This window comes from Malus sylvestris, chromosome 12 (assembly GCF_916048215.2).
Source record: "Malus sylvestris chromosome 12, drMalSylv7.2, whole genome shotgun sequence".
Lineage (NCBI taxonomy): Eukaryota > Viridiplantae > Streptophyta > Magnoliopsida > Rosales > Rosaceae > Malus > Malus sylvestris.
This window is the reverse complement of record NC_062271.1, coordinates 9260777-9282386: the sequence shown is the minus strand read 5'-3', so window position 1 is coordinate 9282386 and position 21610 is coordinate 9260777. Positions and strand designations below refer to the sequence as shown.

At 37.7% G+C, this 21610-nt stretch overlaps 2 protein-coding genes and 1 pseudogene across 2 annotated transcripts; all 3 read left to right on the top strand.

Annotated features, from left to right (window-relative positions):
- The first annotated feature begins 352 nt into the window (after positions 1 to 352).
- Positions 353 to 3047, top strand: LOC126591824 (DNA-directed RNA polymerase V subunit 5A-like; annotated as a pseudogene).
- An 8-nt stretch (positions 3048 to 3055) lies between these two features.
- Positions 3056 to 16653, top strand: LOC126591819 (replication protein A 70 kDa DNA-binding subunit A-like). Its single transcript, XM_050257528.1, has 12 exons — positions 3056 to 3202; positions 3306 to 3422; positions 6648 to 6722; positions 7249 to 11791; positions 11890 to 13256; positions 14327 to 14389; positions 14606 to 14751; positions 15585 to 15858; positions 15965 to 16064; positions 16156 to 16280; positions 16351 to 16432; positions 16516 to 16653. Exons 6-12 carry the CDS (start codon positions 14359 to 14361, stop codon positions 16601 to 16603), a joined length of 846 nt encoding a protein of 281 aa, XP_050113485.1. The 5' UTR covers positions 3056 to 3202; positions 3306 to 3422; positions 6648 to 6722; positions 7249 to 11791; positions 11890 to 13256; positions 14327 to 14358; the 3' UTR covers positions 16604 to 16653.
- Positions 16654 to 17636: 983 nt separating this feature from the next.
- On the top strand, positions 17637 to 18642 carry LOC126592125 (uncharacterized). Its single transcript, XM_050257879.1, has 3 exons — positions 17637 to 18180; positions 18351 to 18502; positions 18593 to 18642. The coding sequence occupies exons 1-3, from the start codon at positions 17693 to 17695 to the stop codon at positions 18640 to 18642; spliced, it is 690 nt and encodes a 229-aa protein (XP_050113836.1). The 5' UTR covers positions 17637 to 17692.
- Positions 18643 to 21610: the final 2968 nt, after the last annotated feature.

Below are 21610 nucleotides of genomic sequence, written 5' to 3'. Positions count from 1 at the left end.
GATTGTAACTGGCCATTGTTTCTTGTATTTGGTGAGTCACAACACGAGTAATGATGGGTTACACAATTAGGCAGCTATCAATTTTGTGTACATTAGCAACCTCATTTGAATCCCATCTACCTTTACTTTGACGATTGGCCCTTTTATTTTGGAACGTTACCGTTTTTTTACGACGTCAAAGGATGGCTCCAGTAACGTTTGATTGCTATTGTTGAAGTTAAATTACTCTTTTCAATAGTTTGATTGCAAGAGGATCATCAGAACTAGGAAGATAACCTTGGTAGTCTTTTCGAGTTCACGTGTGCATTCACGCGCCAACCACAAATAAATATCAGAACGTGGCTGACAGCCTTGCCGGCTGGTGCAGGGCCGGACTTTAATAGGCCCATCACTTGCCCTTCTAATTTGGACTGGACCGGTGGAGGATGGTTTTTGGGTTGGAGGGCAAGTTTAGGGCCCGGACCCTTGCCTTGCACCGACAGGTGGACCGTGGAAAGAGAGAGATGGAGGTGGAGGGAGAGCCAGCGAATGGGGAAAGCAACGGGGAAATTCTGGGGCCTTGCTTGACCAGCCACATTAGACGAAGGTAGCGCAGAGAGCCAGAGATACTACCTGTCACGGAGAACGGTGCTGGAGATGCTGAGGGACAGAGGCTATTCTGTTCCCGCCTCTGAAATCGACCTCTCTCTCCAAGACTTCCGCTTCCTCCACGGCCCCACTCCCGATATCGGGCGCCTCCGCTTCTCCGCCACTCATTGCACCGACCCTTCTGACAGGGTAACCAATTCATGCCCTGTTTTTCCTTAATTTTATTTATTTTTCTATTTATTTTTATTTACTGGAAATGGAAGAGAATCAAAGATAGAGGAATTTCTGGTACTTGTATCATGCGTCGGATATCGAAACCCATGTGCTCACGAATTTGGAAATTTTGAGGTTTAGGGTTTAAGATTTTGGCAATATGTGTCTTGTCCTTAAAATTATTTGGTATGTTGTTTTGGTGACTATTATGAATGTTGTCCATCTCAGTTTGTGAACACAATAAAAGCAAATGTTCATGCAAATCTTACTTTGCATGTCATATAACTGCTTTATCTAGTGACGGAGAATCAAAGAAACAAGACTTTCGGGGTTCTGGGCAGTTTTCTTTTTCTTCATTCTTGCACTTGGATTAATTTTGTGTCGAGTTTCGAAATCTTATGCGTTCACGAATTTGGCAATTTTAAGGTTTGAGCTGCAATGGGGTTTAGCAATATGTGTAGGATTGCGCTACTCATGAATGCGTCTCAGATTTTTTTTATCTATGGTCCTAAAAGAAGAAGCAAGGCTGATTCAGTGCTTGTGACTTCTTTGGTGCGATGACCTTTTTCTGTTTTTTGATAAATCTCAATGCAACCTATGCATGCATGCTTAGTTGTAACCAGATTCTTACCAGGCCACCGATGGCGTAATTTCATTTGAAGATTACAATAAATGATATAAGATTTAAGGAATTCACAAAAGTCTTGTGAAAATAAAAGATGCTGGATTTTCCTTTGAAGGATATGAAATTACTTGATGTTAGAATTGAGGTTTACGATTAGATCTGTATAATGTGTTTTAGCATCCTTTTGTTGTTTGGCAAGCAGCTCACGTGCGTAGTTTCCAGTGTTTGTTTCATATTTAGAAGCTTGTTTGAGTTCGATGTCTGTATTCTTTTGTCGAAGAGTTCGATGTCTGTATATCATGTAGAAAAGTGATTCCTTTTAAACTTCAGAATGTATTTTTCTGTATTCTTCTTATTGTTCTTCTATCCCTATCTATGCTTTATCCCCAAACCGTTTGTTCATTTGGACAGACCTATGTAACAGTTGGTAATAGATTTCTGATTTGTCTCTAGAATTGCATCTTAAGCGGTGGTTACAAGTTACAACTTCCCTGATTGACTTCATATGAACAAAGTCATGTGGAGTTAACAATTTTTCGTATTGTATAATGCTTCATGTGGATGTATTAGTATACTGTCATGCTTTGGTATCGTTCTCTAGTGTCATATTCTAATTAAAAGTAAATGATCTGGCCAATTGCATACTAGACATACCTCGGAACTGCTGGAAGGTCCTCCTTACAGCTTACAGGGGATGTGGAGGGAGAGTCCATGTTAGATACGTTGTTAGTGATATGCATGCAGACTTTATCCAGACCAGAATGTGACTGCTTAACCTCGGTTGCTTCCACCCTTCCACTTACACTTAGGTCAATGTGATTTCTCCCACTTGGTGCGATGGCAAGTGCCTTCGCCCATGAGCGGTAGGTCTCGGGTTCGAGACTTGGGAGCAGCCTCTCCATAAAATGGGGGTAAGGCTAGCCGACATTCACCTCTCCCAGACCCTGCGTAAAGCGGGAGCCTTGTGCACTGGGTACGACCTTTTTATGCATGGATAGTAGACAAAGGCATAAACAGTGGCACTGATGTATTTGCTATGCTCTTCACTTGAAATTGGTGCACATGATCTTCTAGTAATAACTTATGAGCAATGGATATCTATGATTAATTTTTGAATTGCAGATGCTTGTCATTTACTGTGGCCCTGGTATCGTGAAGGTTAATGTGATTCGTGGGCTACATTCTCAGATTAAGGACACTTTGGCGGGGCTCATATTAATTACACAAAACCAAGTGACAAATCAAGCTCTAAAAACTCTGGAGCTTTATCCGTTTAAAACTGAAATATTCCGGGTTTGTTTCCGTGGAGGGAGAGTCCATGTTAGATACGTTGTTGTTGAATTTGTATATCTGTATGAGTTTTTCTCTTCAAAATTTGAATTTTTGTGTTTGTGGGTGTTAGCTGCGAGGATCAGAGAGATATTGGAGAGTGTGGGTTTGGCACAGTAGGGTTTGGGTTTGAACGTAGTGTCTTCAGCTCAGGTTTTAGCCAATGTAGCCAATTTGTTGAATATAAGAGACATTGAGCTTAGCAGGTGTGTGTTTTTGAATCCTGGGTGTTACATTGTGCTTCGAATACTGACCCGTTGTGCTTAAATAATTATAAGAAATTTCGGTTTTACACTGTTGTTTGAATTCTGAATGCCATATGAAATGCGGGTTGTACATTGTTGTTTGAATGCCGGACTGACATAAGAGGGCTAAAGCGCAAAAAGAGTCTAATGTTCTTCTTGATTATACTCGAAAGGCGATATCCAGGTTAACTTATTTGAAAAGGTATGGTCTTGTTGGATATGTTCCAAGAACTGTAAAGTTAAGAGTGGATTTTAATGTGGGATGTTGGTTTTTCTGAGTGTGTTAAGTTTTCAAAATTTGGTAGAACACTTGCCCAACTAGAAGATGATGGAAGCCAGAGCATGTTGAGCATTGGAAGAACAATTTGGCTTTGATGCTTGGCAAGGAGAAACAATACAATCAAGAGACCGTCCGTTTCAAGGTATTTATTTTTCGGTTCCTGCATTTTTTTTGTTGGTCTCACAGTTTGGTTAATGATTGTTAGAAAACGAATGAGACCTGAAGAAATGAGATGAAACTTATTGGTACATGAAAACACTATTTTAGAGGAGAAAGAACCTGTGATAGCCTTTTATGAGGATGATATTGTTGAACAAAATTTAGGGCTCAAACTAGTGACAACATTGTCCTGTTAACTTGATTGATTGAATGTAGAGTTAAATTCTGGTAATCCCATAGATATTGTGCTTGGTAAAGTATAGAAAAGTGATACATTAAAGTTTTTGTATTGGAAACTCTTGCCTGGGCGCCATAGGTATCTAATAGTTCTCTGCATGCACTCAAATCAAATTGATTTATGATGAAGTAACATGAAATGGGTGAGTCTGAAATAAGTAGATGGTACTGGCACTATTTGCGTGTTTAGGTGTGTATATAGTAAGTAAGAGGTGGTTTTTAGAAGGTGAGCATAATGAAGCTCTGTGTAAGACACTTATATAACCAGACTGGTGGCACAAAACTCAATGGAATCTGCATGTTCAAGTTCATCTGGATGGATATTACTTGAGCATCAGTACAGAAGAGTATAGAACATTTTGCAATATCTGAGGAGTTATCTTGTTATATGTCCAAACTGAAGCTATAAACCTTAGCACCATTTTAGTGAAGTAGTGTGAATACACACACACACACGCACATATAATATTCATGTTTGCGTTTAAGTGTTTTTGGGCGGTGATAGTAGAGGAAGAGGGTTTTATACAAATGAAGAAAATGCCTCCTATGAAGTGAAGAAAATTTGGAGTTGGAGAAAGAAAAGATATGTATAGAATTGAGATATGTATTTCTGTATCCTATAAAATTACAAATTCTACGGCTGTGGAAATAATTAAGCTCAAGTTGCGTGAATTTGAATAACAAATTATACTGTTGTTTTGTGAATGCAAGTCCATGTTTCCAGAATGCTGCAACAAAGAAATATTCAGGGTTTTGACAAAATGTGCATTTCATAAAGCATCTGCATTGACTTGATCATAAAATAGGTGAGTTTTGCTAATGGTCGCCTTTATAGAAAATATGGGATTTCAACCTGTCGCAGCTTTAAGCAATTCTTACTTTTGGTGATTGACCAAGAATAGCTTAGTTTGAGAGCCATCACAATTTAGGTAGAAATGTAGCAAGTAAAATTTTTTGCTTAGTGGATGGTAAAAATTAATTCATCTGTCTCTGTTGGCTAGTGTATTGAAATTTCATATTAAAGTCACAAGAAGAATGCATTTTCTCATCCAAGTTCCTGGCTTTTTATGATATATGGGGCTTTATAATCTCAATATTATTTTTTTTTTCATTTATTTGGAACTGGATTTGTTCTGTAAACTTACTGCGCAGGATACTCTTAGTCGTGTGGGCTACACCCCAGAATCAAATAGACACAAAGCCACAAACCTCAGGCCAGTAAGTGCGTCAAAAGTATTTTTCATCAGCTTTCCATGTACTTTAGCTATGAGGTCCCCATCTTGTTCTGTTGCACCTCCTCCTAAGCTCAAAACTATTTCACCAGAAGATTAGAGGTGCATGACATTTTTCAACCATTATACAAATTTGGCACACCAAATTATAAATAATATGAAAACAATCCAAGGAAAATGTGCATAAGCTGGAGGGAGTCTTTGAAGAATTCTAAAATACATAGACTAAACATAAGTAATCGGCATTTCACAAGTCTTGTCACCACGGTCACATATATCTTATTCCAAGCTTTTATCTAGTTAATACTGGAAAATATACTTGTCTTTAGTATGTAAAAAGCTGATAGTTTTTGTATAAGGAGAGTTCCAAGGGCAGGGCGATAGAAGTACAACATAAGGCTTAGTAAATATTACTTTAGAAAAGGCTCGCCATAAAGAAATATTACTTTTTTATTTTTGCTAGGAAAGGAAAGAACTAAATTAAAGAGAAAAGCCCCTAGGGCAACCCGTTTGATTACAATCAAATAGGAAAGCTGGATGAGCAGCCAGCACAGTTTACAGGTTCATAAGGGAAAACAATAAAGCATACATTTTTAACATTCAATATGAAAGACTAAAATATTAAAAGGATAACATAATTACCTTAGGCTGCTGCACCGACAGCTGAAGGAGTATTTGGCATTATTACTTTAGTCTAAAGAAAGTTTCTCAATTGGCACTGTAGAAATGAATAGTGTTCCAATCCGAATTTCAGTTTAATTACAACAATGCCATTGCTCTTTGTGTTGCCTTTAGGTGAGCAGCCCGGCTTGCAGCCAGGCCCAAATGTATTGGTTTTAGCTGAGAAGCCTGGCCCTCGGTCAAGCCCAAATTTTTAAATTACAATTTTGCCCATACAAAATAACAGTTCGATGGTGGGGATGGTGTTTCGGGAGGGACAATTTTGTCCTTTCGGTTTTGGGCGAGATAAGGGGTAACCGGGTACGTTTCATTTGTTGTCGTTGAATGAGGGTTTCGGGGATGAAGGCTCTGTGAGAGAGAGAGAGAGAGAGAGAGATGGCGATGGAAGGAGAGCAAGGGGGAGGGGAATGGTTCTCGGCACTGTTGCTGCAGGTGGATTTCACAAGTGGGAGAGTGGGTATGGTCAGAGAAGACCATATGGGTCGTTAGGATTTCAGGGAAACGGGTAGGGGTCATGAACGAACCCTGCTAAGAGTGGGTGCCGGATCTTGCGCTGCATGCCTCAAATCAAAGATAAGTTCTTTTTTTTTTTATTGTATTCTTTAATGGTAGCTTAGCTTTTGGAATTGTTTAGTATGTTAGGTCTGGTTTTGGGGGATTTATCATTTTAGAGAGAGAGATGGACAAGGAGATAGAGATAGATAGAGAGAGAGAGAGGAGAAAGCATGGATGTGTGCATTTTTGGGTGTTAATTAATGGGTTGGTGCACAGGGTGAGTGATCGAGTGACGGAGGGACGTGTGGGAGGGTATGGGTTGTCAGTTCTTTCTTCTGATTCAACAAGTTATACACTGTTTGAAAAACCTTTTTTATTGTTTTGTTCTTAAAACCATCATTTGAATTTTTGGGTTTCATTGTGCTCATTTCTCTGCTTCTTCATAATTTGATGGTGTTTGCTTCTCATCCCTCTGTTGGTAGATATTTTTCTCATTTCTTGGTTCCTTATGTATTCCTTGGTACAAATCTGTTTACATTTTGGCTGTGTGATAATCTTAGCAGGTGAACTATATGAACATTTTTTTTGAAGCGAGTTAAGAAGATCCAGCTGAAAAGAGCATGCAAGATAGAGAACTGGTATGCTGCTTGGTCTTTGTGTTGGATTTTGGTGTTTATGTTCTGCCATTGGGTAGATTTTGTAGTGTTCTAACTCATTATGTTAAACTTGCTATAAGTGACCCCACTCTACAGCAACTATTGGAAAATTCAAAGATTGGACGATATTGAAGTGGGGTAAGAAATGAAAAAAAAAAACTATGATATTAGAAAGGTGAAAGTAATTATGTTAGAAGAAGTGGCTAGCATGATGGGTAATATTTTAAGTTTGTATTTCTAAAAATTTGTGTTCTGGAGTATGATTTAGGGTTTAGAAGAAGTGGCTAGCATGATGGGTAATATTTTAAGTTTGTATTTCTAAAAATTTGTTGTTCTGGAGTATGATTTACCTCAGTTGTTTTGTACTTTAATCTTTTACTAATTTTCATTGTGGAGTATGATTTACCTCAACTGACAACTTTTCATTGTTTAACTTTTTCCTCCCTTTGATAGTTGCATATGTTTGTTTTGTTAATCTGCTTCTTACACATGTTTCCTAATGGTGTAGGTGAGTTGCCGGATGCATGTGCAGATTACTCGAATAGACGAAGCTAAGAATGACTTAGTATTGAGTGAGAAAAAAGCTTGGGTCAATTGGATTTTGACATTTGATTTATTCATGTTTTTTGTTGCTTGCAATGTTCTCTCATTGTTTGTTCTGATATTCTGTGATCTTATTTTTCATAAGAACTGACATTGGTTTGCCATATAATGTTTCAAGAACTATTATACCTTAATGTTGGGTTTTTTCCAACCCATGATAAGTTGTCCTAAGTCTATAAGGAATTATAGTTTTAAAGGATTAAATTGTTTTCCCAATTGGAGTTAGTTTCTCAATAGGAGAAGGATTCATAACTAGATTTCAATTAGGATTAATAATCGTTATTGAAGAAGACCTTTATTATGTCTATATAATAGGGCTATTGTACTAGTTTTGAGAAGGGAGCAAAACAATAAATTGAATACTGTTGATGCACAAAACCGGAGGGGTCTTGGGACAACGTAAATCCGACCGTGAATCTGCAAGAAAGTAAAGAACACAAGATGTATCGTGGTTCATCCCAATGTTTGGGTTACATCCACACTGATGTTGATATTGTTTCTCTGTAATTGTATGTATGAATTACAAGTGTGAGAGGGAGTCCCCCAGAGAAAGAGAGAGTTTGAGAGAACTTTGCTCTGAATGTGAGAGCCTCTGTTTGGGGATATGGGGCTTGAGAATTGTGAGGGTGAGGAGTCATTTGATAGAATAAGGGATTCTCACTTATTACATATTTGCCCCTTCATTTATGTAAATACGGATGCCCTAAGTATGGTACAAACAGTAGTCCCCCAAGTCTTCAGTCAAGAGAGTCTTTTGGCTGGAGACTTGAAATTTAGTCCATGTGTGGGCCGAAGTAACTAGATGTCGTCTAGAACTGAATACTCGATATGAGGCGGTGCTCAATGTGAAATGATGCTCAACTAGAAGTAGCACATGTTGCAAGGCTGCTCGGCTTGTGGCTTGTGTTGCCTTGGTTGGCTCGGCTTGTGGCGTTTGAAGGTGAGGGAGTCCCTTTTTTAGAATAATGGCTCGCTTCTCAATACATAAATGATGAGCTAGAGTTGATACTCGCAGCGAGGCGGTTACTCAACAGATGACGATGCTCTCTAATGATGGTGAGCGAGTCCCTTTTATAGAATAAGGGCTCGTTCCTCAATACATAAGTGATGGGTTAGGAATGATGCTCGCGGCGATGCGGTTGCTTAGCAGGCGGCGATGCTCTCTAATGATGGTGAGGGGTCCCTTTTATAGAATAAAGGCTCGCTCCTCAGTACATATATAATAGGTGCTTTATAATGAAAGTAAAAGAGTCCCTTTTATAGAATAAGAGTTCGCTCCTCAGTACATAAATAATGGGCTAAGTCCCCCAAGTATTTTTCATGAGGCCCAGTTGCGGAAGCCCAATATATGGTACATAATGTAGTCCCCCAAATCTTCAGTAAATAAAGTCTGTTGCTAGAGACTTCAAATTCAATCCATGTATGGGCCAAAGTGCGGTTGTTCGGAAGCGGTCTTTGTATACCATTCACTGAAGCTTTGTAGATGAAGCTTTGAAAGTGAAGTTTTATAGGTGAGGCTTTGAAAGTGAAGCTTTAAAGCTGGAGCTTTTGTAAATGAAGCTTTCGAAGCTGGAGCTCTCGAAGTTGGAGCTCTGTAAATGAAGCTTTCGAAGCTTATTGACATGAGTGATGCTCATGAATGTTTATGTTGATTGACATGAGTGATGCTTATAGATGTTGACATGAGTGATGCTCATGAATGTTGACATGAGTGATGCTCATAAATGTTGACATGAATGATGGTCATGAATGTTTATGTATGATTGACATGAGTGATGCTCATGAATGTTTATGTACGATTGACATGAGTGATGCTCATTTATAATTTTGGAGTACTGGACGTACTTTTGATCACCTAGTTGGTGATAATAGCAGCAAGCTATCGAATAATTTTGAAGTATTGGACATACTTTTGATCACCTGGTTGGTGATAATAGCGACAGGCTGCCGAATAATTTTGGAGTACTGGACGTACTTTTGATCACCTGGTTGGTGATAATAGCGACAGGCTGTCGAATAATTTTGGAGTGTTGGACGTACTTTTGATCACCTGGTTGGTGATAATAGAGGGTGAACTTTAAGTGGAGGGATGAAGTTTGGAATTTGAAGCCATAAGACCTGGCTCTTTTGGACATATGGGTTTTCGCCCTCCACATAACAATCCAGCCCATTATTTTGGGCTTGCCGTTTTTTTGTTTTTTTTTTATTTTTGGCATGCTCCCTTCTTTCTTTATTTATGATTACCCTCTAGTTGGGTTATACAGATGTCTCCGAAATATAAGAAAAATAAATCACATCATTCAAAAATAAATCTGACCCTCTGCTCAATGAGTCACGCCCATAATTCCCTTTTCTGCATGCCATCACCACAACAATTATGTCTGCTTCTTTTTATCTTCTTTTGCTTTCTGCTTTTGCTTTCTGTTTTTACTTTCTGCTTTTCTTTATTCTTTTCTCCAGACATCCTTTTTCTTTTTCTTTTTCTTTTTCTTTTTCTTTTGTGGGAGTGGTTGAGCTGTCTGATAGTTTGCAATGATCTCTGAGACTGATCGAGTAGTGGGTTGTATCATGAAAATTTCATCATTCTCTGGTAGCACGAATCAGTTCTGGCACCGTTTTGATTTGAGTCCCAAAACTCATTGCTCCCATTATCTATATTCATCATCAAATATCGGGATGGCAAGTGGGACCTAGGAGGTTAGTGAAGTTGAAGCTTACTCTGTCAATATGATGGAATGATTTTTGGAGAGAGAGATCTGAGCTTCGCACTGTACTCTTCCCACGTTACAAACGCCCCATCGTCACCATATTTCCGTGATGCTGTGGAGGAGAAGCCATAGACATAACTTTTCGTGTATTTAAGCAGGAAGAAAACAATTTGGGAAAGGAGAAGCACCATCCAAGGTCTGCAAGTACCGGTCTTCTCTCATAAATCCCCGCAGCGAGCTGGAAGAGTAATAGTCTCGTTTAAGCTCACAAAAGTTTCTCTCGGGCTCAGTTCTCCACACCACTCACATTTCCGCTTGAAGAGATAGGAGTAGTTTGGGTTGTCGTAGCCGTCCTGCGGCTGAAGGTCAGTCATATTCTTAAGCTCGGCGGAGATCTGAAGCAAGAAGAAGACGGAGCCGGAGATGCAAGTGAGGGAGTCCCGAGCAAGAAGAAGACTGAGCCGGAGCCGGAGTGGGCCCACCAAGTCGGAGAGCTGTCAGTTTGACTTGGAGTCATCGTCCTCGTCCAGGTTGTCGCCGTCGCTCGACATTGCTGCGGATTCTGCTGCTACCTCGATACAATTTCGTAATTTCAGACTTTAGAATCTGAATTTTTGAAAAATCCAGAAAAATTGTGAATGCGGAAATATCTGAAGTTTTTCACCACAAAATTGAGACCCAATCACATCACACAGCTATATGTTTTGCCGCAGTGAAAGTTGAAGCGTTGTTTTGAAGTGCACGATCTGTCTTCACCTCTAACAGAGGCTGTGGAGTGCTTTTCGGAGGTGGCGGTGGCGGCCTTGAAGCTGGTGGTTGAGAGGTGGGTCTTTCTTCAATTCTGACAGCAAAAATGCTGCTGAGCTTGGGGGATGTTATGGCATGAGAGATTGATATCTTTTGAGTGGGAAATGTAGATAGAAATGAGGAAGAAAAGGCATCCATATTTGGTATCTTTGATCTTCACAACAAAACCCAACAGTTGGATTTTGCTGAGAAATGGTAGATCCATAGGTCGGAATAAATAAAGGGTGTTAGGAGCTTGGGATGGTGGAAGCAGTAGCTAGTCGATTGGGTTTTGCAGATTCACGGTGGATAGTGGTGAGGTTGTGAAGGTTTCACGGTGATGAGATGAAAATTTGAAAGAGAACCGACATAGCTTTTCGTGTCGTTTTCCACAGACGGCGCCAAATGTTAATGCACAAAACCGGATGGGTCTTGGGACAACGTAAATCTGACCGTAAATCTGCAAGAAAGTAAAGAACCCAATGTTTGGGCTACGTCTACACTGATGTTGATATTGTTTCTCTGTAACTGTATGCATGAATTACAAGTGTGAGGGGGAGTCCCTCAGAGAGAGAGTTTGAGAGAGCTTTGCTATGAATATGAGAGCCTCTATTTGGGGATATGAGGCTTGAGGATTGTGAGGGTGAGGAGTTCTTTTATAGAATAAGGGCTCCTCACTTATTACATATTTGCCCCTTCATTTATTACATAATTACATTTGAGTCCCCCGAGTATTTATACGAGATCCAAATACGGATGTCCTAAGTATGGTACAAACAAATACCACTCAAGGGATTAGAGTGAGAGAATATTGGAAGGGGCAAAGTGTGTGCGAGAGAAAAGAAAAGATAGTGTATTTCTTGTTCTTGTTCTTTCAGGTTTTTCGTCAAGTCCTAGTTCTAGAGATTTGGCAAGATTGTTGTTGCTGTTCCTAGGCACATATTGCCGAACCAGGTAAATTCTTAGTGTTATTTATCTTGGTTATTTGTTTTTTATTTCCGAAGATTGTTTTATTTTTCCCATTCTTAAATGCGATATTCTCAACACTTAAGGAGGGAACACTTTTAAAAGGAAATGTCAAGAAAATCTTTCCATATGGAGCCCAAGTGAGGATAGGAGGAACTCACAAGAGGTATACTGACTTTCAAACTTACTTTAAAATCATACTGGGTGCGTCGTTTCCCTGTTTTTTCCACTTTTGAAGAAGTGCTGCTTGTGTGGAGTCTTTTGAAAGATTAGAATACCACAAAATGGAAATAAAATAGCATGGGACTTTCTTTCAAAAGGTATCTAAATGCATGAAAAAGATGAGACGATACATAATATTGATCTTCAAAATAGAAATGAAAATTTGAACTTTAAATTTTAAAATGAAAAGCATGCAATTTTGTACTCTTACCCAACGGTTGCTTCTCAGAATTGCCTCATTCCCTTTCTTAAGAGGGATCTATTTTGATAAGAAACAAGACCTTACAACTATTGCATTCTTCATTTTCTTGAATTTCTTTGGTTTTTGATGGGTGATTGAGTGGTGTTTGATTGAGAAATTTGCTGATTAGGGTTAGGTTGGGGTCTGTTTGGTTGCTGGAAAATTTGGAAAGAAAGTGGGGTCATGGGATTAGGATTTAGGATCTTCGTAACTTGATTGATTAGGAATTTGTCTGTTTATCTCCTAATTAGTATTCAAATTTAGTGCGGTTTATATCACTCATCTCATGTTTTAATTTTTATTCAAACTCTTTATTTCTAACAAAAATTAAGTTCTGATTTGTGAAATAAGTTAATAAAACATCAAAGAAATTTTAAAAAGTGTACTCTTATAAATTATTATCCTACTAGGTAAGTGTCCGTTCGAAATTCTGCCCCACCCCACCCACACACACAGACACCACCACCAATTAATATCATCTTCAACTAAAACATTACTAGATAAAGCTTCATGCGGTCATATTTTTACGATTAAACTCAATCCCTGATGTTATTGTCACATCGTTACAACTAACCTATGCATCATGCTCACACTAAACACTGCAAGTCTTTTATTGCTCCAGTAGTGTTCAATAGTGAGACGAGCGTACTAAAGCATTGCACTGGTTGTATTTGTCTGTCATTTGAAAGCAATTGAAACAGACAGAGAGAGAAGGGAGAGGAAAAAGATTTGGTCCTCATTAAATTCTTCTTCTATTTTATAGATTCAAAATGTGTTTAGTATCTCATTTAATTGGTGTACCTTTGCTCATTTAACTCAAATTTAATATGATTTGGTCCTCCAATTTCTCTAAATTGCTAACGGATTTATTTTCTTTGGAAATTTCATGAACTCTGGTTGTGGGATGATGCTTGCAAGTGAACTATATGCACGGTTTTTTAGGATGAGTTGGGAAGATCCATCGAAAATAGCATTAAAGATAGAGAACTGGTATGCTGGTTTGTCTTTCTGTTGGATTTTGATGTTTATGTTCTGCTACTAAGAGGATTTTATAGTGTTCTAAATCTGTTTTGTAAATGTGCTTAAAGATTGGGCATGTTCTTGAATATCAGCCATGTTGTTTGAATTGGATATGTGATTGAATTTTAGGTATTTAGTTTGAATTGATTTGGGTATGTGGTTTATTGAACTGGAATTTCAATATGTGCCGACATGAATTGGATATGTTGAATTAGAGATGTGCTACTTTGAATTGGATTGGTTGAAAAATGACAAGCCACGGTATATTGACTTTTTTTTTTTTTTTGCCCCAAGTTTACATAGGCCCCAAAAGTTGAATGTCATTACAATTTGGACAATCAGCCATTGATCAAAATCATTAGAAAACATGACTCAGGAGAGAAATAACAAGTCCATCACATATTAGAAATCGGTTCTGCCCATTGATCTAAATCATTACAGGATTAATAACTAGAATCTTACTTTGGAAGAACTTCCTTTCCCTTCTAAAACAGCTTCCTCCAACATTCCCTTCATCTTTATGAAATTATGAAAACTTTCCCTTCATCTTTAGATTAGCAAACAGAAAAATGAATTCAAAACAGTAGGATTTCCATTGCTTTTTCTTTGCTCATTTGATTCGCTGGGTTTACAGATTTTAAAGGTTCAACATCGACTCGATGTTCAGTTATGAAACACATGAATTTTCCTTTTTATTTTTCTGGGTATAAATTATCTGCGAAACTCTGGCTTGATTTGACTTTTGAAAGAAGAAAAGAAAAGGATAACTGAGAGATTGGTTTTTGAAGAAAACCCATCTGGATATGGAATAAGATCTTTTGACTAGGCCTAAGAGTCATACGTCAAGACTTTGAGTTGTTTATTTGGGCAATGAGACCCAATGGTACCTAAAATGTGTACCCCATTGACGGACACCTTTTGAAAATTTAAATCCAATCAAAGGAATTTGTTAATCCACAAGTGCTGATCTAAAGGTAGTGGTTGTCAAATACATCAGTTGAGTTTCGATCTAAGGCGCGCTATTGTTTCCATCGCTGCAGGTTCTGTAGATCAGTTTGAATGTTTTGTTCCAATGTACTGTCAGGAGCACCTCAGAAAAAGATCTCAAAATTGTTATTGCTCACGATACTGACATGCCTCACGGTTATACAAAAAACATCGTTTATAAAGATGTTTTGAAACATTTGCATGACAGTATACATTTATATTAACATTATGTGCTTTTGTTTATTTTTTGAAATATGGGTCAGCTATTCTTTAATGAATTACCTTATTTGATGTTGAATTTAATTTGCTTTTAAATTTTATTTTCTCTAGATTGATGGACCTGACGCCGGTTCGTTTTCTGAAGCCCTACCAACCAAGGAGCAGACTCCAGATTAGAGTTTGTAGGATGTGGGTCGCAAAGAGCATCGAAGATGATCCTCAACCTATAGGTTTTGACTATGTTATCGTTGATAAACAGGTCTGATTCTTACACCTTTTGACACATCGTTGAATTTCTGTTGTTAATCAGCCTTGATTGCAATATGCAACAATTTGAATGAAATATACATCGGCTTGATTGATTATGTTGTTGTATTCTGTCACTCTGCATTTTTTTTTCTTTATTTAATGAGGCTTTAAGCTGCTATACAATCTGATCAGATATTAATTTTCAAAAATCGTTTTAAAATTGCGCATGTTTTAATTCAGGGTTGTTATCTCATCAGTGTGATTTATTGTCATTACAATTTAAATCCTTCATAACTTTCTTCACTAGCCATTTATGTCTTTACCTCCCCATCCGTATTCAAATTTAATTTGTATATTTATAGCGATCATTAGCTATTTGTATCTATTTTTATAAGAAGCACATCATTGCTGTTCCATTCTTGGTTTTCTTGAATTTTTTCGTTTTTGTAGCAATCATTGAGTAGTGTGAACAACAAATAAACACTCCATTTTCTCCATGTAATAGCATGCTTTGGGATCAATTTCTTTCTTAAAAACAAATAATCAAAGTGCAGCACAAACACGTGCCATCAGATTATCAACTATCAACCGTTCTATTCCTTTTTTTTTTTTTTTTTTTGCACTTGTGCAAATTAAACTGAATATCTTTTTACAATGTTGATTTGATGGATTCAGGTATCTTGCTTAAAACAATCTTCGTTATTATCTTGCATGTGATCTTACATGCTATCTCTGTAGAAACAATCATCCTATCTTAACTATTTGCGTGGTTGTATCACCGTATGTGCTAAATCTTTCCTGCTCATTTAGTATTGTCTTATTTTGGTTTCCTTTTTCTGAAAGGGGGATGCGATTCATGTAACAACAAATGCTCGAGATATTCAATATTTTTTGGACCATCTAAGGGTCGGTGATGTGTACGAGATCAACAAATACCGTGTTGTTCATAACAGGGCATCAAACAAGGTTGTACCTCATGATACGATCATTGAGTTTAACAAGAAGACCACAATCATTCAAGTTCAGAAAACAACGCAGGAGATTCCGATGCAGTGGTTCAATTTGATTAAATTTGAACAGCTTTATGAAATAATCGATAGGGATGTTGAACTTATAGGTAACAAATTTTGTTTTAAGCACTGCTTCATAAACTGAGACAATCATTTTAGTTTTTTTATTGCCTTCTGTGCACACTGATGATCGCTGATGAATATCATCTGTAGATATATTTGGTTGCTTAACGGTTGTGCAGCCGATTGAAGAGCTGACTATCCAATGCACAAGAATTGCTAAAAAGAGAAATCTTAACCTACAAAATATTAGGTGAAGTCTACATTAAATTCTTATTATTATTTTTACATATCGCACTGTACTGACTCATATAGCTAACTGCCAATTTTTTAATAAATTACAGGGGTGAAACTGTTAGGGTGACCTTATGGGAAGAGATTGCCACCAATTTTGAAGACAGTGGATATCAATCGTTGCCACCTCCCATCTTTATTGCTTTGACAAATCTCAAAGTGAAGCAATACCTAGGTTATACCTCAACATGCTTTATTTAGCTGCTTAAAGTTTCACTTTATTGATCATTTTCTTTTATCAATAGGAAAGCTTGTTCTTGGAACCACAGGATCAACTGTTTATTTTTTCAATCCAAATATTCCACAACTCTCTGAATATAAACGCAAGTAAATACACAACCATTCTTTAATAACGTTTACATTTTTATATATTCGTTTCATCTTTCTCACCCTAAACATACGCAAAATAGGTTTGAGCATCTGAGATCACCTCTTCGGATGTTGCCCACCTCAACTGACATGTATACAAGTCGTACCATCGGCGCTAATTCTAAGTAAAAAACAATCGACCAGTTACTTTTACTTGATCCTGCATTGCACGAGATTAGTCTCTCGTCATCAACATGTTAACAGAAGTTACCTCTTCTTTTTTACAAGAAAAAAATTGTTGCATCTACCTTGGTTGCTTCTTGATTTCTTTCTCTATTTGCTTATGCTCCATCTTTGCGAAGTGACGATTATATATGTTTAATGATTTGAAAACCTGTGACACGATAACAGAATGAAAGTTTCGCATGCCAAGTGACTGTTGTTGGATTTGATTTAGGCAAGGGGTGGTGGTACAAGTCCTGTCCATCCTACCATAAAGTTGTAAAAAAGACATCTGGATCATTTGAGTGCAATGAACATGGTTTACTGAATAAATTACCTAAACCATGGTAATATTCTTTCGCATTTGTTTTTCATCCACTCATTGTACTAATTTGCCGACTCCATTTTTTATTTCTAATGGTTATGAAATTCATACAAAATAATGTTTTTATGCTTATAATATTCTATGCAGCAACAAATTTCAACATGTGACAAACCTACTGTTACATATCTCTTTCAACTTTATAAAAATACTGTGAATGTGTCATGAAACTACAGTTTTTATGTTTATAAATCGTTAATTTTTCTATGTCAAATGGTATCTTCAATTCACTTTTATGTAAAAGCGCTAACACAAATATTTATCTAGCTGGTATATGCTTTTGCAATAAATATGATGCCTTAATTGAACTTTGGTTCACAATCTCAATGCATGCATGCAATTAACTTTGGGGTAGTCTCCATCCCTACTACACTTTGACTGTTGTTTGACCCTTGCAACTGTGGAGTTTACGTTGCAGACTTTGGGAAGCATTGTTTCCGTTTCTGCTTTGGTTTTATAAAACTAGGCAACAAATGTTGTGTACTTTGTTGTAACAGATTTCGTCAGCTAAAACTTTTCAATAAACACTCTTTAGTTTGCACAACTTATTCATGTTGAGTGATATCCATCTAAATGATGTACTTGTCTTTATGTCCATGCTATTCATACATACCCTACATTACGATAATTCTAATGAATTTTCTAGATTGCTCACAAAGTTGATATTAGTAGTGATGGTTGTCAAACATAAGAATATCCTTCTCTTGCACCGGTTCAAAATTGATGTTATTGTGGAAGATAACACGAATCAACACAATTTCCTCATGATAGGAAGACAAGCCGAAAAAATACTTCGTGTTTCTTGCCACACTTTGGTGATGCAAGAAGGATATGAGGATCCTTTTGTGGCACCACCAATTCTTGCAAATTTAGTAGGCCAATCAAAATCATTTCGAGTCTCTTTTGGAAACCAGAACAACAACTTCGAAGAGATAGATTTCATCGTTCACGGATTGCTTGAAGATAAGCCATTGTCCGAGCCAACAATCCCCTCAATCAAACCACAAACGCCTGCTTCTACCGTAGCAAAAATAATTATCAATCATGTCACTCCCGCCCCATTAATGCCTTCCCAACCGTTAGATCAACAACCTCGATCAATTGCAACTGCTAGGACTTCGAAAAGAACCTTGTTCCTTGATCAACCAAACACATCTGTCAGGTTAACTTTTCCTTCCGAGTAATGCTCTTATCTATCAATCTTATTTAACCGCTCTTGCTTGTCTTGGTTATATGTTTGCAATCATGAAAAGGTGTCAACCGCTCTTTCGCACTCTTTTCCATAACTATCACGTTTATCTTTACGCTTATCAATTTTGGCTTCATTCAAAGCAAAAAACCTCACACCGAGCAAACAACCACAACAAATGTTGCCATAATTTCTCCAGAATTCCACAATCTGGTTGTTTCCAAGATTGAACTTGCCGACAAAGTTCCAATTGCCACCCTCAGGACAAAAACTCAACCCAAAAAAATAAAGAAGCGTAAATTACAATTTGTTTTTTGCACGCATGCTTGAATAGCATTCATAATGGTTGCCTTTGTTACATTATGATTGATGTTTTTTGATGTAGTGTCGAAGATGTTCGGTCCCAGAAAAAGTGAACAGCCATGCCCTCAGTGATCGAATGATGCACACCATACTGCATATTTTTTTTGTTTTAACATCTATGGTTGACGACTAACTTGCTCAAACACCACTTTTCCTGTGTTTTGCTAACTGCTAAGTGAGGTATGTAGGTTGTAGAGCATATATTTTGCCATCTTAATTGCAGGGGCAAAATATGTGTAAATTGCAGCTTGCTTTTGTTTCTTCAGTTTAATATGAAAACAGATCTTTCCGTTTTTTTTTTTTTTTTTTTTGCTTTTGAACAGTTGTGGTTCTAAAATTAGCTACTTGAACAAGTCCTCAACACTTTATGTTTTAAATTTGTTGTTGAACTAGCTACCTACACTGCCAGAACACATGTTATATGTGTTTCTTCTGTTTCTTAAGCAAACAAATATTTTTTCGAAACCATCTCTTTCTAATCAAACACATGCAGTTTCTTCCTACTCATTGTGCAATATGTTTATATGCCAACTCACTTAAATGTGTATAAAAGCAAAACTGCTTATCTTATCGACCTCGTTCACTTATGTATTCCTCTGTTTGTTCATAATTGTTTTGAATTTATTCAACTTAAATGTGTTTTATCCATCCGATTACATTTGAAACAGCTGGTTCCTGCAGCAACGCACAGGCCTAATTTTTTGTAAAATTCTAAAAGGTTAACATAAGTACCTGAGGCTGCTGCACCGACAGCTGAAGGAGTGTTTGGCATTACCCTAATAAACGGGCTGTGACCGGCCCAGAATAATTTTGTTGAAAAAATAGATGAAAAACCGGAGGCCATGGACTCAACCTTTTATTTTCATTAAGTAAGATTAACAGCTCAAAAGTATTAAAGTAGAAAATTGAACAAAATGCACGAAAGACAAAAGGGGAAAAATAAATAAATAAAGAATGTACTCATACGAGCAGAACAAAAGCAATTAGATCCTCAAAAGTCATTTCCCGGACCATGCCTCCCCGGTGGTATTAAAAGCATGCACTCCAATAATTACTAGGGGTGGTTCGGGTCAGGATCCCTAACCGAAACTCCTTTCCCGAATCCCAAACCAAAACATTTCAGGATGGGCTTTTATATCCCGAAACCGAACCGAATATGTGCATTTCCCGAAATTCGGGATTCCCGAAAGTGTTTCGGGATTTTCGGGATGCTTCGGGATTGGGCCTTGAAGCCCAAAATGTTGGGCTTTTAAGATTGCAGCTAGCCACTGCCCAAAAAAAAAAAATTAAGGTTACACAGCCACTGCCCAGCCCACCTGTTTCAATTTCACCACAATATGAATATCACAATACCACATGTTTCAATTTTCATACAAAGGAAGCAACTAACAAGTTAAGCTTAAGTTCACAATTATATTTGTCTACCAAACTATTTAATTAAAAGTGCATGCAACCAAAATGAAATAAGTTAAGTTTTACAAACCAAACTTCCAAATTGGGAACATGTGCGCATATAAATGTGAACAAACAACCCTCACCAACAGACTTAAACACATTATCCATAATTATGAAAGTACCTATAAGTTGAGTCCTCGTCCGCTTTGCGGCTCCCAATAGTATCGTATACCTTCACATACAAATCAAACTCTTATGATTTAGTGCCACTTCAAACCAGCATCAAATCGCTATTTTGAGAAAACTTCAAAATAAAAATTCTGTTTGCAACAAAAAGAAAACTATTGAAAACAGATAGTTAAGAAATCAAAGTAACAACTGTGCTTTAAACTAGTTGTACATTAATACCATTCTATAATCCATAGCAATCATAACAGAAATAATACTAAAGCGATAACTGTTTATTTGCATCACTCACCGGAACACATGTGATCATTTGAAATTCATTCTGGCAAAGCGGGCAGAGGTTTGTAATGGTAGCCCAATTGTCAATGCATGAGAAACAGAACCTGAAAACCCCAAGATGAACCCATGTCATAAAATAAAATTCCTCTCTCTCTCTCACACACACACAAAGCCACACTAGAGCACATACCAATGCTGGCAGCAATCGAGAACACCCCTGTCGATTATTGCATTCATGCATATCCTACATGTTTCACCCTCGAAATTGGGATTGTCCTGCACATTATGACAGCAAAATAAAATAAAATAAAAATCTCAAACAGATACACTTAGCTTGCGTATCTAAACACACAAATAAGTAGGTCACAATCCACACTAGCTACAAAGCCACATGTAAGAACTCTCTCAAGCAATTGCAGCACCTCATGTAAGAACTCTCTCTCTCTCTCTCTGTGTGAGCAATTTTAATGTTAATTTTTATGTTAAATTTTACAGGTTGTTGCTTGTATATTTTCATATGTTTAATTGGGTTTCTGTGAAATGCTGTCTGAAGAGTTAAAGAGAGAGAAAGGACAAAACCCCAGTGAAAATTAAAAACCCTAACCTGGATTTTGGGACTCAATTGGTTCCTTCCTGTGTCTACGTGAGTTGTGGAGGATGAGGAGCAGCGTGGATTCGACGGAGGAGTAGAGCGGCGGGAGCACGGGCGGCGAGACTGTTTGTGAGAGTGCGTGTGAGGGAGACTGAGACTGTGAGCAAGAGAGAGCGGAAAGAGTGAGTGACAGCGGAGCGCAGAGAGTGAGCGAGAGCGGAGCGGAGAGACCGAGAGTGAGTGAGTACGAGAGATCTGATCACCAACCTAATAAAATGACCTAACTAATGGACGGTTGGATTAGATTTTAACAAATCCAACGGTTCAAGTAATTTCTAATTAAAAGTTAAAAATAAATAAATATATATAATAATCGGTTCGGTTCGGGATTACCCAAAACTTTCAAAGCTGTGGCCGAATCCCAACCCAAAACTTTCGGGACGGGTTCGGTTTCAAGTACCAAATGTTTCGGGAATTTTTCGATCAAATTTCGGGACGGGATCGGGACGGTTCGGGATTTTCGGGAAAAAATTCCACCCCTAATAATTACTTCAACATGCACGGGCCAAAACAAATTATTCTGTTCCT